At 40.7% G+C, this 19775-nt stretch overlaps 1 protein-coding gene across 1 annotated transcript in view; it reads left to right on the top strand.

The window, feature by feature from the left end:
- Positions 1-606: 606 nt before the first annotated feature.
- nid2a (nidogen 2a (osteonidogen)) overlaps positions 607-19775 on the top strand; it is a gene marked incomplete at its 5' end in the record, with an annotated part of 40405 nt that continues 21236 nt past the window's right edge. The window contains 14 exons of the mRNA XM_083897934.1: positions 607-813; positions 1716-1901; positions 2180-2296; positions 12442-12543; positions 12643-12782; positions 12907-13033; positions 13140-13499; positions 14318-14429; positions 15910-15949; positions 16049-16158; positions 16265-16398; positions 17330-17441; positions 17860-18060; positions 18151-18381. Coding sequence (XP_083754060.1) covers positions 607-813; positions 1716-1901; positions 2180-2296; positions 12442-12543; positions 12643-12782; positions 12907-13033; positions 13140-13499; positions 14318-14429; positions 15910-15949; positions 16049-16158; positions 16265-16398; positions 17330-17441; positions 17860-18060; positions 18151-18381 — 2179 coding nt within the window. The remainder of the gene's footprint in view (positions 814-1715; positions 1902-2179; positions 2297-12441; positions 12544-12642; positions 12783-12906; positions 13034-13139; positions 13500-14317; positions 14430-15909; positions 15950-16048; positions 16159-16264; positions 16399-17329; positions 17442-17859; positions 18061-18150; positions 18382-19775) is intronic.

The raw sequence follows: 19775 nt of genomic DNA, 5'->3' as shown, positions 1-19775 counted from the left end.
CAGTATCAGACAGCAGGGGGCACATGGTGTTAAGGTTTGTAGAGTTTGGCAAACTATGAAATATACTGAAGTTAAGGATGATTACACTGTATGTAAGAGAAGTCAGGCAGGTGATTGATGTGTATTCACAAGGAAAGAAAAATAGCCACCAATAATAAACGTTTGAATAAAGTTCAAGTTGAATAAATACAGTATATTTTATGATACTAATTTTAAATTCATATTTGGATAATAAGAATTTATACCGTTTTTAGGGTGTGTGTGTGTATGTGTAAAAACAAACAAAAGTTACACAATGTGTCTTTTTCATTGTTGTTAAACAGATAGAGTTACATCCGGATTAAAAATGCTCTATTTGTCTTTTCTTTAATTCGAGCCAGATGTTACCTCCAGCACTGCCTCTGCTGCCAATCAACGCTTCTCTGACCAATCAGAGCATAAACTCCTCCCTCCCTCCCTCCCTCCCTGGCTGCAGAGTAACAGAGACTCTGTGCACAGTTCAGCACTGAGTTCTCCTTCTTTCTGCTCCCCTCCCAGAGTCCAGCTGCACCTCTGTCCCTCTGCTCCCTCTCAGTGCAGAGCTGCTGAATCAACCCCAGCTCTACAATGGAGAGAGTGGAACTGCTGGCTGTGTGTCTGCTGTGCTGGAGCTGCAGTGTGTGTGTGGTTACAGCCATCCAGAGGGCTGACATGTTTCCTTATGGCACTATAAGTGGAGATTTAATACTGGCTGAGGGCGACGATGAAACCTCCAGAGTGCTGACCCTGCCCAAACCCTTGTACTTCTACAACTCCCCCTTCACCCAGCTATATGTAAGTACAACTTCACTCATATCCATTTCTGTGGTTGTAATGTGGGGTACTTCTCACACAGAATTCTAAAATAGTGTGGATATTACTTTTCTAAAGTTAATATTTTGCAGGTGATATGTGCAGCTGTTGAAAAAGCTCCACAGCAGAGCAGCAGTGCCAACAGTTTTATTATCATGTTCGACCTCAGCAGTGTCCAGAGGCCTCTGAGTTCATTATTATATAAGAATAAACTATCAAATTAAGCAGAAGAGTAGGTCATACCAGTGTGTTTTTTTTATTGTATGTCATGTTATCGGATTAGTCTTACGATCTATTTTAAGTGTAGGTAGTGATTTAACATTCTCACTGCTGCAATTGGAGCTGGATTGAATTATTCTGCAGAAAATGTGTCATGCTTTCATAAATCAAGTGTTTTTATCTTAATGTGACTCTGTATTATGAATGTTGTGAATGAATAAAGTTGGACAAAAGTGCACTTTTTTGTAAAATGTTAAATATCTGCACTCTCCAGTGGTTGTCAAGCTGCACCATGGAGTGCAATAAATCAAGATGAAACCCACTAACAATTGTATGTGGTTTGAATGTTTCTGAAGCAGAATCAAGGACCAGGCTCTGGGGTTGTTACAAAGTGCCCCAGAGGTCCTTGAGGAAAATTCAGTGGTTTATGAGGGGAATGTAGGGATTCATTATGTGGTTCCTGGGGTCCGTGACATAGTTCCAGCAGTTTATGAGGTCATCAGGAGGTTCCAAATGGTTCATGATGATTTCCCAGGTAACTGGTATTTATGATGGGGTTTAGAGGATGCAGACATCCTCTGTGGTCTGCAGGAACTGCTCATATTTTAGGATGTGGGTGCCTTCAGGAGGGCTTGTGATTAACTGGAGATTTTCTGTGTTCCTAGGTGGCCACCAATGGAATCATATCAGCCCAGGACCTGCCGATGGAAAAGCAATATGTGGACGATGGCTTCCCTACAGATTTCCCTGTGGTGGCTCCGTTCCTTGCTGACATTGACACCAGTGGTGGACAAGGACAAATTTACTACCGGGTTACAGAAACTCCCAGTGTGCTCAACAGAGTGGCCCAGGTCTGTCTATCCTCTGGAACAAGAGAAATCAGTTTCATGTGTATGGTTGTTAAATGGTTACAGATTTTTGTTGTTTTGGCATAATGTGGAAAAGAGCCTAAAACTATATGTTGTGATGAAAACTTGGAGTCCACTAATTAACTGCAGATTTGGATTCTTCCTTTCATCAGTTCCTCATCCATTAGTTCAATCCATTGCACATTCCATATTTCCATCTTTCTTTGTCTCCTTCACTACATCCATCCATTCATCATGCATTTATTCATCTGCTCATCCAGGAGGTGCACAGAGGATTCCCCGGCGCAAAATTCACACCTACACATGCTGTGGTGGCAACATGGGAGAACGTGGCAGCACATGAGGAGCAAAGTCGAACTGTTAGGCCGTCAAACAAGGTATGATGTAAAGACAAATGTGGGCGCACCGTTTTACATCTGTGTGTTTATAAATGAATGACTTACTATAATTATCATGATTATCACATTTAGATAATCCTCACTAACGTGTTGGTTCTTCTGAATCCCAAATTCCTGGAGGTTGTGCATCACTTGTAATCACCCTGGGGTGGGGGGGTCTATTTGTAATCTGCCGCCCCCTCCTAATCTGTCTCTTAACCTTTTGAATAGGTGAGGGGGTCATCTCTAAAGGTCATCAAAGTGACCCCTCCCATACAAAGTCATTATCCCCTCCTGCAATTTACATACACACACACAGGTAGACGTAAAGATGCCTTGACCACTCATGTGAACACGCTCTGTTGGACATTATTACCCTCCCTGTTTGTCAGCTATTGGATATAGTGAATGGTTTACTTTTGAAGTACACATGTCCAGCAAATCAGTAATAAAGTCTCTCAGACAACTCCTTTAAGCAGCACTTGGTAAAAAAAAAAAAATACAGGAAAAATCAAAGGCAAGTGACCCTCACAATGTTTAATTATACATTTTATTTAGCATTATTGTCATTATTATTATTATCAAGGCCCAGTGTGTAACATTCACAGATGTTAATTGGCAGAAAACACATACCCATGAGTATTTTTGTACAAATATATGATAGCTTTTAGATTCTGTAGCCTAAGAATAACTGCTTTATGGACACAGTCATTTTGTGCCGCATATAGCAACGTGAGGGGACCAATGCATGGCTCAAATGAAGAGATACAACATCCTGTCTGGTATGCGAAGGCAATCATAATTCCCTGAGGGCTTGAGAAAGGGTGGGGTGAGCAAAAGCGTTCTCCGCTTGTTACAATCTGCGATCTCACCAGTAGGTGTCACTATTTCTTTTACACTGACATTTTTAGCTCAATCACACTTTTAGTTTTTGTAATTACAGCGCACATAATGTGCGGGGCTTTGGGAAATGTGAATAGGAAGTGTAAAGCTGTTATCGGTCAGCAGGGGACGACACCCTAAACCAGTTTTTGTTTACTCAAATTAGCAATTATTTATCTCTGTATATACTCTATGATCTGGAATTGTCTAGTCTGTAGAGTTCTTTTAAGCGGTTTATTTGCTCAATGGACATCAGAAATAGTGTCATCTTTGGAAAGTATGTCTGAAATACAATTTAAATTTTGTCTTAGTGTTCCAATATGACTGACTCCGAGAGGAAGTGGAATATTTGACCAAAAAAAAGCCAGCAGTTGGGAAATCCTTCGGTGTGCAACACTTTGACAAGCCTGTAATTATCTAGGAATTTTCCTTGAAAGACGCGTATTATTTGGCTCTAATTGCAAGGAAAATAGGAGGAGTTTATTCTAAAATAAGTGGCCAGTTTACAATGATATATTCGTTTCTTTACTCTGCACACTCTACACAACCAGTTTCTTTTATTGGCTACTTTAAGGTCAATGTTAAGAGATAACCCCGATGTTGTCATAGTGACATAGTGACTCTCAAACACTGAAAAACTCCCTCTATAGTTTTCAAGTAATAACTCCTCATGTAAACTCTCCTTTAGATCGGAGTTGTACTTCCTGTTAACCATGTGTCGTTGCTCTTGTTCCAGCTTTCTCTCTGAACTCAGGAGAGAAATGACAGACGTGTAAACTAAAGGGTTAGCTTGAGGAGTGCCTTTGTTTTAGTTCTGACTATGCAAAAGAGTCGTATAAAAGGCAGACCTCCTGAACTTATCGATCGAACAAACAGAGCTTTGTTGTTCCTGCTTTGTGGCATGTGGGATGGAGGGATGAAGGGAGTGCTATATTTGAGGAAAACGCCAGGGGATCTCCCTCTGTCTCTGATTCCCCCATCTGTGTTTGTCCTTACTTATCTTTTTGTCTTTCTTCCTGATGGATTGAAATCTAAACATGTTAATCATCCAGTGGGATGTGCAGCGTTTAGCCTCTTACGACATTGCATTGATGCCAAATGGACAATTTAACCAGTGATGTTTTCTTAAATATTAGAAGTCCACATCTGGTGTCCACCACTCTAATCATGTGCCATGGCATATGTAAAGTACTGTGCAAAAGTTTCAAGGCACCACCAGCTTTGTTTTGTTTTTATTTCTGTCAAATGATGTGATCATTGGCATTTTGATTGGAATGATGTGACTGGAAGTTGGTCGTGACTCGTGTATATTAATGAGCTTTCAATGAGTTTAACTCGTATAACGTGTAATATAAAGCTCAAACCTGGTGTATGCATGAATAAACCTGGTGTAATGGACCTCTTTTACAACAGTTATTTGTTGACAAATACAGGTTGGAGCAGTAATTAGGGTTTGGCTCCAGTTTTAAGAGAGCCAGGGTCGTGTTATTGTTATGGTGTAAGGTTAGGTCACACTAAGTAACCTGTTTTAAAACAGCATATATGTTTCTCCATATGTGGTCCAATGAAAAAAATAATACTGTGTGGTCATTATAGCATTGCTAATACAACAATGTGGCTTGAGATTTTGCACAGCACTGTATACAGTATGCGCTAGGAGAGGATTTGTTTAGAGCTGAGTTTGTCAGATTGGAGCAGTCTGGAGCTCGGCTGGGATTTGCTTCAGTGGGTCCTTCTTTGGCCTGATAGCATCTTCCTTTGAAGTGATTAGCCAGAGGTGCTGGGTGGGGTGGTTGGGTGGGAGTCGAGTGGTATGTCTGTGTGAACTGATTAACCTGAGGTGTGTGTGTGTTTGTCAGGATGTGTATTAGGGGTGGCAGGATAGGGGGAGGGGGCCGTCTATGTAGTGTTTGGGGGGTTGGATGTGGGGACGAGAAGAGAGAAGCAAGGGAAGAAATAATAGAGTGAAACAGAGCCAAAGCTTTAAGGTTCACTTGCTAAAACGTGGGGTTGTGTTTTCTGTGGAATTATACTTCAAGATGCTATTATCTTAATTGGAAAGTAATTGCTTCACTTGAAACCTAAAACAAACATTCTGTTGTGTCTGCCACCAGGTAGCTCAATTTGCTAATGACCAGAGTCATTTGCACAGAGAATATGACCTTCTGTATGTTGATGTTGCCCGTGTTGACCGGCTTTACATCGACACAGCAACACAGCACTAAAATCCTGCCATGCCAGTGTGTGAGGTTAATACTGGAATTATTGTTATTGCTATCCACCTTTTTAGTCAATAAACTAGAATAGCACTCAGAGAGCGCAGGCCTCCGCCAAGGCAGCTCAGCCCCCCACCACCCCCCCTTCCCCTTTGGATCACGGATCTACGGATCACGCCCAAAATGTGATCACATGTTCCTGGTCCCATTGTGGACATTTCCTGAACATTTCATCCAAATCCGTCCGTAACTTATCGAGTTATGTTGGTCACTAACATACAGACAAACAAACTCCAGTGAAAACATATACCTCCTTGGCAGAGGTCAATAAACTTTTGTCCACACACTTGGAATTGGGGCTCGTACACATAAGAACTAGCTTAAGGGAATCTTCAAAAGTTTTTGTCATATCGACTTTTTATCCACACATAAGCCATAAAAACGCTGTAAAATATCTATTACTCAATCCTGGGAAAATAAAGATCCCTGTAGCAGATGTTGCCATCTCAGTTGTTGTCATCTTCTTCTTCTTTTGTTATGAGTGTAGGTTTTAAGCATTTGGAGTCTCCAAACAATGCTGTGTTCGGGGAATTGTTTTAGTTTCCATGTGAGTAAGGCAAAACTAAGGTGATAAGTTGACATTAGTTATGTTTTGTGAAGGTCAGTTGAGGCTGATGAATTAATAAATTGACTAAATTGTTTGAATAGAAACCCCTGCCCTTCATATCCTTCTCTTCCCCTTTTTCTTTGGCACAATAGGAACGTTTGTATTGGAATTATTTGTTGTTTCTGATGGGGCCCCATGGAGTGAGACAGGGTGCATCTCTTGAACTATGCTCATCCTCGTTCAAAGCAGACCCTCACTGAACTTCAGCTTTCATAATGTTTTTCTGTCCTTAAGCCATGACACAGACTCTGGTTATGAGTAACTGTTGAGCTAATGTCTGCAGCAGAAACAAAGAGTTACTTTACGTTGTTTCTGGAGCTCATCACACAAGTTGATTCAGCCTCAGAATTGAGACCTGGGATCTTGACGGCTTTACTAATTACTACCATAGTCATGGTGTTGTGATTCATCTGTGGGAGACATGTTAATGTTCGCAAGGTTTTCAGGATCTAAGAAAAGCAGCTATGGTTTTACTCGCCATATGCACTTGAGCTGATCAAACAGATTTTGAAAAACCCCAAGATGTTGTACAATTTCCGCAAGCTTTAGATGAGCTGAGGATTCCAGGGAGGAGGGGTTTTCAAATGACAACAGCAAAGTACTGACTGGACTGTTCCTGGCTACAAGCCTGTGTGTGTGTGTATGAGCGTGCGTGTGTATATGTGTGTGCCAGTTCCCACGCTGTAGGCAGTTCCGTTTGTAGCACTCTGGTGAAGCTGGCAACTGGACTGCAGCTGTTCTCTGTCCCTCTTCTCCGCCTGTTTGCAGATGTGCTGCGGCCAACGAGCTGAAAAACCAGAAACCAACAAACAAGTGTAGTACATCCATTTATCCCGACCTCCCTCTATCTTCTGTCGCGCTCTCCTCCTGGGAATGTTCTGTGCTCAACGGCTCTGGATAATTACAACATGCATCCGAGCATTAGTTAGTTAGAGTGTGTTCAGTCATTTATTGAAGATCCAAACATAATGGAAAGTCAACTATGTTTGGCAAAGTAGACTAAACTACACCAGGACAGTGTAAACCAGACCTTTTTATAAATAAGCAAATGTTAAACCAGAACAAACCTATTTAAATTTGTTCAAGACAAAACTGAACAAGACAGGAAATGATTTCTCTTTGACACCTGATAAGATGTTCACAGCTTGTGTATTCAGAGCTATACAAAGGTCTTTTCAACAAAGGTCACTGCACAGACTGAGAAACGTGTTCTTGAGCATGAAAAGTTGAAAAGTTGAAAAGTTAAACCGAACTTTCATCATTGTAGCATGTAAGATATTCAGATGATTCAGCAAACATGTGTGTTGCAGGCAGCATATTGAATGCATTTCACAGCTTATTACTTTTGTTTACAACATTTGGGACTGTACTATAATGACTTCTTATTGTAATTAAGTCTGACGAAATGTGTAACCACATACAAGAGTCCAAATATCTGAGACTAAGAGTGAGAAAGAGTGACTTACTGTTTTTACATAGGACTGGAAATAAAAATGGATGTAGATGGTCGTAAGTAGCAGTTAGCCACCAGGGGGCGACTCTTCCTGTTGCAAAAATAAACCTCAATTTAAATGGAAGTGATTAGAAAGATGAGTCTGACTCTAATTAGAGGAGTTAAGTCTTATTCACAAGTCTGTTTTTCTTCAATAGAACATGATGGCAGTTTTGTAAGTTATATTCCCATTTTAAAAGAAAATAGACAACACAGCATGGCACATATGAGTGAAAACTGTTTAGATTGACAGCTACTATCATGTAAAAGGTGCCTGGTTGCAGGTTATGGCAAATTGTGAATCCTGAGGCCACACAATGGGAGCCAGAAAATATGTCCAATTCCTTTTACATACTAATCTTATTTCTCTTTCTGTTTGTTTAACACCGCAAAAATATTGACTTTTAGTGAAAGATGGACGGTGCAACATGAGAGTTGAGTGGTGTGCTCTTAAAAAAATTAAAGAGCACGTACAGTACATAAGGGAAAGTGATAATGCTCATAACTACCAAATTACATCCAACAATTATGTTAAGTGACTAGTTGGTAGCCAATAATATGGAAGATTATGCAATATTCAGTATTGGTATTGTCCAATACTGGTCGAAATCACTGGATCGGATATTGGCAAACGAAAAATGTGATATCATCCAAATCCCCCAACATCACGTAAATGTATCATTAAAGCTCCCATAGACCTTAACTTCGAATAAACACTGTTTGTTGGTGTGTATCTGCACCATTACCTCTTTTAGAAAGCTCTAAATTTTTTCGAAATTTTATTCTCTGGCTCTGCAAGTGGTCTGAAAAAGCCTGGAATCGTTACATAAGGATCCCGTCTCCTGAACAGCGGATCCTCCTGCTCCGGGCACTAGTCAGCAGAAGAAGAAGAACGTCCATTGAGGTGTTTCACTTGCGACAGTGTCTTCTGACTCTGTGTCCGACTCCGGGTCAAAGTCGTAAAAGGGACTGCGGCAGGGAGTCGTGACGAAGCCATTTTTAAACATTGTTAAAACATTGTTTTGATAATGAGTAGCAGTGCATCCACTGTCCCATAGGGGGAGCTGCGCTTCTGAGAGCTGGTGTGCTAATTACATCACTTCTCGGTACCTGGCCAATCACAGCACAGTCTGTCTTCTCAGGGTGAGATTTCAGTCTGAAACAACACAGCTGACGAGAGCTTCAGTGAGGAGAGATTGCTCTCGGCTCGTTTGCAGCAACTCAGGGCTTTTTGACCATAAAAACAAGTTAATGTATGTAAGTAGACCTCCATAACTCACATATGTGCGATAGTACCACTCTATGGGAGCTTTAATACATTTATGATGTGATCATTTTATGGTATGGTATGATTTGAGGCTTATGGCCACACCACATTGGATGGGAGAACGCCTGTGGGGCACACAGTTGGTGTAGTGATTTGGGCTCTTGCCTTTGCAGCAAGAAGACCCATGTTCAATGGAGTTTGCATGTCCTCACCGTGTGTTCATGGGTTTTCTCCAAGTTCTCCGGCTTCCTCCCACAGTCCAAAAGCATGCAATATATATTAGGTGAATTGGACACTCTAAATTGACCTTAGGTGTGAGAGTGAGAGTGAATGGTTGTTTGTCTATTTTTGGCCCTTCGATGGACTGGCTAACTGTCCAGGGTGTACCCCACATATCGCCCTATGTCAGCTGAGATTGGCACAGCACCCACTGCAACCCTCCTGTGGAGGATAGACAGGTAGAAAATGGATGGATGGATATGATTTTACTGCACAAAAGTATATATATATATGAAAAAAGAACGAAATGGAAAATAATTACCTAAAAACACAGTAAAATAGTGGTTTATAAGCTCGTTATTTCCAGCCGGTCAAAGCCTGCACCACCTGTGCGGCAGACAAAGTTGAGGCTATGCTGTCACCTTCAACAGTCCGAGTGAGTCTGACAACAAACATCAGTTGTTGCTGGAGACTATTAACATCTGTGCATGCGTCTAATCAGTGCTAGGACGCTATTTTAAAAAGGTGTGAAACAATGCCTCAAGGGAGGTCATGGGTTTTGTGTGTGTGTGCTCTGTGCAAACACACACGGACACACATCCACAGACATACTCGGCCACACACTTAAAGTCTTTGATGTGTGTTGGCCACAATTTGTTGTCTTCCAGCTGTGAGTCTTTAAAACACACCAGGACTACTTTACACACACACACACACACACACACACACACACACACACACACACACACACACACACACACACACACACACACACACACACACACACACACACACACACACACACACACACACACACACACACACTGTGACTCAAACCCACCCTACAGACACACAGCAAATGACCACACAGATAGTGGAGGGGGTGGAGTAGTAGAGGATGCAAATTAAAGGAATAGTGCAACATTTTGGCAACACTGCTTTCATACTTGGAGTTAGATGTGAAGATCAGTATCACTCTCTCCACTGTACATTAAATATGAGACTAAAGCCACTAACCAAGTTGAATAATACAATTACCAGCATTTATTAGAAGATATGAGGTAACATGTCTGCATTAAAATGTCAAAAATCAACGTCATCCCTTTACCTGTCCTTGTGAGCCAGTGTGTTGTCTTTTATTTTGTTTATATTAATGTGTGGATTTGTCACTAATGTATCACAACTATTCATTATTCTGCCGCCAAAGCGCTCCCCAAGAAACGTAAATGCAAAGTGAACCAAACAAGGCAAGAAGACAACATTTCCTATGATCCACCTAAAACACTTAAAAGTGTTTTGAGAAATTTCATTGTGTTGTGCACTGTGTGTGTTTGCGTAATTGTGAACATGTTTTTTTGTAATTAGTTTAATATCCGCAAAATTCTCAAGGTAAACTTGTTTGTATCATGGATTTTTTTGTGAGTTTGGTACTTATGCCTTCGTTTTTGGTTTATACACATAAAACAAATTATATGTTACATATAAATTGATGAGGTTTAGAGGCACTGATTGGCCAGATGCTTCCCCCTGTTTTCTTTTTGCAAAGCTATTGCTTCATACAGCTGTGAGAGTCACAATGATCTAGCCATTGTCATTGTCTCTAATCAGATTTAGTTCCTTTAGGCTTTTCTTTTAGTCTTTTTAGACTTTCCCCTCTATCCCTGGCACCTGAGATAAACTGAGCAAAAACACAATTTAAAGAGGTAAAAATGTGGCTTAAGATATAGCAAACATACCAACTTACTTTTAAATAAACACACAAGTATCTGTTTGAAATTCCATAGCAGTTAACCCAACAGTGGTGACAGATGCAGCCACTGTAGATCCCAGGAAGAAGTCATGTTATGTGAGGACAGAGAAAAATAAACTCAGGAAAAGGAATTTAAAGGCCATCATTGAGAATGGGGGAAATAAATGATTACAATTCTGGATTGAAAATGTGTCTCCTCATAGTCCTACTATTGTAAACCAGACTTATAGCCGCCCTCTGCTCTCACCCTTCTATCTGTCGCGCTACCTCTATCTCATCTACTCATTCTCCAAGGGGGATAGAAGGAAAGGCAAATGCAAAACCCAGTGGGAATATTAGGCACAAAAAATAAGTAGATCCAACTTCTTCTCCTTCCTTTAAGACAGATGGGAAAAAAGGACATGCCCCTCTCACTAATTAGACAGAGCCTGGAGGCTACAAAGTCCTCTTGCCCACAAACAACAAGATTGTTTAAAGATGTTGATGTAAACAGTTCAGGAACACACACACAAGTACATCCACAATAAATGAATGTAGCTGGGGCATCTGTGTTTGTCTACGTGCCTGTGTGAGTGTGTATGCATATGTATCTCATAATGTAACAATGTTGTAACATCATTGTGAAAGACATGCAGACGCACAGGAAGACAGCTGTTGAGATCAACATCTGGGCTGGGGGTTGAGAGACCGAGGTGTATGTAGGTCTTGGTTTGTGTGTGTCTGTGTGCGTTTACATAATCAGATTCTGTCCCAGAGGAAAACAGCATGGGATCACTCACAGTCTTCCTTCATTCATTAAATGTGTGTTTTTTCTGCTGCGGTTTAGCGAAGCGGCTGCGATACACACTCAAGTTACAGTCCAGCGTTTAGAAAAGAAGTTCCGGTTCAAATTTTTCCTTGATTCATGAGTATGCACTAATTCGGTTAATTTGATTCATTCTAATTTGTGTAAAATGGATGTTTGGAAACCAAGTTACTCAGGTCATTATGTCAATAAATGGTGGCAGTCGGAGGAAGGCGGGTGTGAAAGCCAGGAAAGCCAGTGATGAGAGGAAGGGAAGGAGACACAGGGAGGGTGTTAGGAGAGGTGTGAAGTTTAAATATGAGGAGTGAGTGCTAGGATAATTTGAGGCTGCTTGAGCTGAGCCGACTCCCTCAAATTGGAAGTGACTTTATCGTTTTAACTCAAATGAGAAAAAGTGTTACACACTGAATTCAAGCCATCGACTGAACATTCTGTCATCAGGGGCAGAATTACCAAACAAAAACACTGGCATTTTACATGAGAATGAAAACTATTCATGGATCGCTCCTCAAGGACGTAATTGACAACCTCAAATAGTCAATTTTCTTGAAAGAATTTAAATAATTTAAAGGTTCGGTGTATTGTTAGGACTCCTTCACTCACTCCTCCCTTTCCCAAGCATGTAAGGGAACTATGGTGGCCTCGGTATACCAAAAAGGATGAACAGTCGTTATTTTTGATTTTTGTTTGTGTAATAAGCTTTCGCTACTCTTAGAAATAAGGGTTCCAAAAGTGTCCTTCTACAAGGGCTGAGGTTCTACCTGGAACCATTTACCTCTGAAAAACCCTTTCTTCGGGAAAGTATTTGTTCATTTTAGAAGTAACACTGTACCTTCTTTATCTTTAGATCAACACTTTCCAGGCAGTTATTGGTTACGATGAGTTCGACTCATATGCCATCTTCCTCTACCCTGAGGGTGGTTTGAACTTCTTTGGAACACGACCCAAGGTAAAAAAAAATATATATTGTTACAGTCATACCAAATTATTTAAGAAACAAATTATGATTTTTACATGTTGTTGTATTCATGTATTTTTCTGCTTTTAGGAGTCATATAATGTTGAGATAGAGTTTCCTGCTAGAGTTGGCTTCAGCAGAGGTGAAATTCCATACCTAATCTTTTCTCGAACCGAGGGACCTTACTACAGTGTTATTGGTGAAGATCAGAGTATTCAAAACCTTTACCAGTAAGTATAAAACTGTCCTCATAATAGTCGCTCTAATAGTGCCATTAGAGATTTACCTTTTTGAAAACAACAGCACAGAAAAATAGTAGAAAAATACTGTGCTAACAGTGGTTTCTCTCTCCAGGGTTGGTAATACAGGAATACCAGGTATATGGCTTTTCCACACTGGGAACCATTATTATTTTGACAACATTGTCCCTGCATCCATCAGTGGCCTCCTTGCTACTTCTCCAACTGGAGGCCTCCCTCTGGTAATTTAGATTTTCTTATTTATTTATTCAATTCTCATTCTACACTTGGTCTTTTCATGCAATGTGAAGGAAGGTCCTGATTTTAAGTCAAGTTGTTTGCTTCTAGGACACAACCACACCTGAGTATGCAGAGTTTGAGGAATATCCATACAATACATTTGAACCTGATAACCAAGAGGAAGAGGAGGAGGAGGAGGAGGAGGATTACCCTTTGACAGGTGGGGACCCTGAATTCCAAACAGCCCCTGATGGTGGTGACCAATCAGAATCTGTTCAACCATCAAGCCCTGGTTCTCCTTCAGAGGACCCTGGACATCAAGTGCCACCACATGGCAGTGAAGATGTACCATTGACTTCAGAACCCAGGTACGGTTCAGAGCCAGCAGAGCGGCAGTATGTTCCCCTAAATCCCCCAGAGGCACCAGCAGAGGGAGGTGATCGGCACAATCAGGAGCAGCAGCCACAGGTAACACTGAAATGTTTTTCTATGAATATTAAAAGCTACAGCCTGTATGTTTGTCGTAAACAGAAAAGATGTAACAAAAGAGGCAGCAAAATTGTTTGCGGCGTCGTCAGCAGCACAGGGGCAGGTGGGGACAATTCTTTGCGTTCTCATTCATACTGCTGTTCTGTTGATTCTCTGTCTGTCTTCATATAAAGCAAGAAATGGTGCTGGCAACACAAGATCTAAAAACCACTTAATTGGTTTAATCAGCGCTGTGTGAACTCATTTGGCAGGAGTTGTAATGGGAACCTAACAGACATAATAGCAGACATTTGTTAATATTTAAAAGTTCCACACAACTTTTTAAATGTTTAATTTTGATGCTTTTTATGTGCCTTTTTATGTATTTTTAAATTGAAAATAGCTAAAATATGAGCTAATGGTTTTATGTTTATGAGAGCGTTCTTACAGACAGCAGCAATGTGTGGCAGTGCTTTTAAATTCTCTGGAAACCTAACTCTTTGCAGTGGTTACAGAGAGGAGGAGAATTACACTGGCAGTGCTGTCAGGGGGTTTCTAATACCGACTTGAAATGGCAGTCACTTTTTGTAAAATAAATAAATAAATAAATAAAGTGGTTTTAATGGAACGCTGTTTTGGAGACAGTATTGTAGTTTAAACAAAATTACTGGAGATCATGATTCTCACATACTGTATACAATTTATAAAATATGTGCAGATCGTGTCTTTTAGCATCTGGAGAGAGTTAAAAAGTTCTAGCTCTCAGTGACAACACATTTCAAGCTACCCAACATGTCCCCCTATATTTCCATCTGTAGGATCCTCTGGAGGTGGTGGACGTGTACCCACCTCAAAGAAATGAACCACGTCTTTCCCCCGGAGGTCATGTGGTCAACGTGGATGAGGAGGATGTTGATTTTGACACAGGAGGTAAAGGACAAACCACATACACATCCACACGACACAACGTGTGTGCATTATGTCCTTTATATACGGCATGTGCCTTCTGAACGTATGAAAGGAGGGAGAAACGGGAGGGTAAAGGGTAACACTACCTCACCCGCTCAGCAGCTGGCAGGACAATACTGCCGTTGTGCTGGGCAGCTCCCAGGTGTGTGTGTGTGTGTGTGTGTGTGTGTGTGTGTGTATTCAACGCTCCCTCCTCTGCATCTACTCCCACAAGTGTTTGCCATAAATAAGAATGTGTGCTCAGTAAATTTCTCTTCTCGCTTACATGAGTCAAAAAGTCTTCCAATGTGATGAAATGCCATTTTTCTAAGATGCAGTAAAGACAAACCTGTCAACAGAAGTATATTTGAGACATGGATCAAACCAAACCCATATTTACTGTTAAAAGTAAGCCCTTTAAGAGGTGATTGTGAAACATCTGTACAGCATGTAGTACGTGCACATACATATGAAGTATGTAGGGAAATTAGAAAAAAAGCATTATTTTCCATACACATGCTATTTTTCACAGCTGCTGCTTTTACTGCTGATTATGAAAACAAAGCAGAATTTAAAATATGTGACTCATGTGTCTCTGTTGTTGAGACATACTTTATTCATCTCCAAGCTTGTGTGTGTGTGTGTGTGTGTGTGTGTGTGTGTGTGTCATCCCCCTGTTGGATGACAGAATGCTGCATTATGATCCAAAGCAAATATTTGCCAAAAATACAAATACAGTGAGATAGAAAGTTAGAAAGTGCTCACTTGGTAGTTGTGCAAGTTCCATGTTGTCATGTAAATCCAGTAAAAGGCGCTGCAGTCAGGAGCAATAAGCTTTAGTGACAGCTGTGCTGTTTTAAATCAACACTGTCAACAGCTGCATCATTTTAGACACATTTAAATTCTTAAATTGCTTCTGTGACTAAATATTTCAGTGGTCTGAGAAATGTTGCCAGAAATATAATTCTTTCTTTTTTCAGCAGCAGTGTCTTCTGCATTTCAAGCTCACCACCCATTTTCTGTTCTGTTTACCCCAAATAAATGAGTGATAGTGCCATCTCTAGGTGTAGAACAGCATATGTTATGCTGTATAATCTTAATCTTAAAAACAAGACTGGATGTAAATGTGGAAGACCAGGCTACAGCAGCTGGTTCCTCTCCAAACTTGAGTTTCCTTGTGTGTCTGTATTGTTTCCATAGTTCTGTCTTCTCCGTCCAGCCGTACTTATATGGAAACACTGTTTAGTCTCCATTTGTCTAATGTTAGGTGAAGTGTTTAAACAAAGCTGACCCTCTGCATAGACAGTAAAGGCTTTTACATCTTTATTTCTAAATAACTAACTCCCGTTTAAGAAAAGTGATGTAAAATAAACAAGTATAGATATATACAATTTCAATTTGGTGTTTTTTTTTACGTATGACGCATGATAATAAACGCCTTTTTCTTCCACATCTCTCACAGTGATTCAGTACACTACAGAGAATAAAGAAACATGTGCCAGGTATGTAAATAACTGTTATAGTTACAGGAAAACAATTGTTTAATAAAAACATATCTGCCATAAATGCAAATTAATGTTTCTTTCTCTGTCTTGTTACAGATTCCAGCAACAGTGCTCCCAGAATGCAGTTTGCTCTGATTATGCAACAGGCTACTGCTGCCACTGCCAGTCTGGCTTCTATGGAAATGGACGCCATTGTCTTCCTGAGGGTAAAGCCTTGTGAATGTTGTCTCTATGGACATAAGCCTGAATGTACATTGAATGTCATTTGTTAAAGTTGTTTTTTCTTGCATATACTCTGTGCTGCCTCTGTAGGTGCCCCTCAGCGTGTCAGTGGTAAAGTGAGTGGAACTGTCACAGTGGGATCCACTCCAGTTACCCTGAACAACATTGACCTCCATGCCTACATCGTGGTGGGTGATGGAAGAGCGTACACTGCCATCAGTGAGGTAGGACATGCACTAAATATGTCAATATACTATAAAGGTCCAGTGTGTAACATTTAGGAGGGTTTATTAGCAGACTGCAATGTGCCTTTTCACATTTTTAAGCAAAAGCTTAACACAGACAAAGAAAAATCCTTAATGGTATGCGAAGGCTACCGTAGTTCCTTGACAGTTTTCTGTTTGTTACAATCTGCAATCTCACCATTGCCTGTCACTAATCTACACACTGGACCTTTGAATCTAGATCTCTTTAAAAACAGATCACTGTCATGTAGTTACTGTACATTAAAGGAGACATATTATGCAAAATCAACTTTTTAATCATTTAAATCCCTATATTTGGGACTCTGGAGGTCGTCAGTCGCCAAAGTGTGAAAAAAGATGACTCACTCATGTTTTTGTGGTCCTTCTCAGTCAGGAGATAAAACACGCGAGGTTAACGTCTGTGCTCATTGGGACGTCACAAAGCGCTAAATTCCTGGAATTGTTGTCTCGCAGAGCTCCGTTTGTCCGGGCAACAGTGCAGCACAGAGTTCAAACTTCCAGCCTCAGAGGATTTATCTGTCCAGTGGAGACATGTTATATTTCATGGCAATGTGCCTGCTAGAGCCTGCAAATGATCACCTTTCCAAATGCTAACTGCTGTTAGCTCCCAGTAGCCTCTGTGACTGATGCCATTTCCTTTCCCTTAAGTTTCTTTTTACTTTTTTTGTTTTTAGAGATACTATTAAATCGAGCGTTCTGAACTGGGCTGTTTTGGCAGGGTGATTGAACTGCTGTGGTGCTTCATCCTTATGGTATTTTGACAAAAACATGTCACAGACATGTTCAATAGGACACCAGGGAACTAGTTTAACTTGGAGAAATAGGGAATAATATGTCCCCTTTAAAGTTTCTTTGGTTGAACATTGCTAAATCAATGCTGTTTTGTCAGGTACCTGAACCAGTGGGCTGGGCTCTGATGCCAGTTGCACCAATTGGAGAGCTCTTTGGATGGTTGTTTGCTCTAGAGCTGCCCAACAGCCAAGCAGGGTTCAAAACCACAGGTAAACTTTAAGTGTTGTGTCTGTTTGGTTGAGTATCCTGCCTTGTATGTCTTGAAAACATCTGTGGAGAAATTAAGAAACTCCTCTACAGTGAGGACATTGTGTGTGTGTGTGTGTGTGTGTGTGTGTGTGTGTGTGTGTGTGTGTGTGTGTGTGTGTGTGTGTGTGTGTGTGTGTGTGTGTGTGTGTGTGTGTGTCTGTGTGTTTTCCTTCTCTAAGCCAGCTGTATTGTCTCGGGGGATGTGGTGTGATATCAGGCTTTCACCTCCCCTCTCTAATATGAAACAGCTGTGTGTGCGTGTGTGTGTCCACATGTGTTTGTCTGCCAGCTATAATGTATCTGAAAAAAAATCTGCAGATTGACCAACAAAAAAAAACTGATTGATGAATTTGACTGATTGTCTCAATGTGTTATCAGGTGCTGAGTTCACTCGTCATGCTGAGGTCATCTTTTACCCTGGCAACCAGCACCTGTCAATCATTCAGACTGCCCGTGGCCTTGACGACCACAACCACCTCACTGTGGACACGTTTGTCAGCGGCAGCGTGCCCTTCATACCTCCTGGAGCTGAAGTTACCATGGATCCCTTCAAGGAGATCTACCAGTATTACCCATCGGGTAACTATGACAACAACAAGACAGGGATACTTCACTTAACATTTGATGACCTCCAGCTCTTAAAAACTTTTTTTTTGTCTCTCTACGCAGTTGCCACATCTACTTCCGTGAGGGAGTTTTCAGTAGTTTCGGCAGAGCGAGGATCAGAGTCCCACTCCTTCCAGCTCAAACAGAATATCACCTTCCGCGATTGTCGTCACGACAACCGCGCCAGTGCCCTGGAGACGCTGCAGATCACTATGGAGAGGGTGTTTGTGATGTACGTCAAGGAGGAGCGGATCCTGAGATATGCCATCACCAACAAGATCAGCCCAGTTGGAGGTGAGTCTTAACACACAGGAAACAGCTTTTTATTATTAATCGTACAAATATCCTCATAGCTTTATAGCTGAACTGGAGTTAATTCGATATTTAATTAGACATGTATCCAATATCACTGAAACTAATGAAAGTAGTGTTTAGTAAAGTTTAGGATATCATTATGTCAGTGTTTGCCCACACTTTCTATCAGCAGATCCACTTTTTTAAAGATGACAAACTCTTGTGACCCATGACATAACATTTTTTACTGATATTTTTGTCAAAAAAAAATAAAAAAATAATAATAATTTCTGTTTTTAAATAAAGCTTAACGAACTGGCTGTAAATGTATTTGGTGGCCCGAAAGAAAAACTCCTGTGACTCAGCTGTAGGTCCTGACCCAGCCTCCCGGAATGAGTGCATTGTTTTACTTGATTAAATTCATTCCACATCATCAATGTGAGTCTGAAAGTGCACGGGCACTTTGGAGACATTGAAAACGTGAGGTTTTCTCCTCCAGATCCCCCCAAAACCAGACCGCTTAGTAATTGTTGCAACGCTGCCACAGAAACGTCAGCCAAACCACAGCACAGAGTTGAACAGAGTTTAGCTCTCAACACATGCTGCAAACTGAGGGCATAATTATATGTCCAAACCATAGAAGACAATGTTATCGTGTGTGTATAACCCCTGTTGTTTCTGGGTTTATTGTCTATCAAAGGCTGCTACCACCACCGGATTATTACACCACAAGTTACACAACAGCTGCCCATAAATATTTGATTAGTTTGCTTTGCTTATGCTGATAATTAACATGTATAAAGTGGATATGGACGTGTGTTAGAGGTATTGGACACTGTCCTGAGGAGGGAACTGGTTAACCAATGAGGTTTTATTGGTTAACCAGGTTTAATGAGGTTTTTTAATAAGCTGAAAGAAAAAAATGTACAGGTACACTACCAGTCAAACGTTTGTGCTCAAAATCTCTGGGAACTCCTTCAAGATTGTTTATTTTTTAGAGATTTAGAGATATTTCACACTTTACTACATAATTACATATGTTTTCATTCATAGTTGTGATGCCTTCAGTGAGAATCTACAATGTAAATAGTCATGACAAAAACATTCAAATTAGCAGGTGTGTCCAAACTTCTGACCGGTAGTGTATGTGCGGAGAGAATGCTTGTGATCGATAAGTGAATTTTGGACGGATAATTTCAACTTTGTTACATTCTGTCGTGACTAATGCATTACCTACCATATCTGCGTTTATGTGTTTGGCTCACTGCCACACTGTATTGAATGTATCCTCTTCTATTTATGCTTTCATGGTTGCTCTTTACTGGCCACATGTGAACGGTAAATCCTTCACGTCAGCCAGAGGTTCAGGAGTCTTTTAAATCCTAACCAACAAG

This window comes from Microchirus variegatus (assembly GCF_963457635.1).
Source record: "Microchirus variegatus genome assembly, chromosome: 1".
Classification (NCBI taxonomy): Eukaryota; Metazoa; Chordata; class Actinopteri; order Pleuronectiformes; family Soleidae; genus Microchirus; species Microchirus variegatus.
The sequence above is the reverse complement of the archived record's forward strand: the minus strand, read 5'-3'. Positions and strand labels throughout refer to the sequence as shown.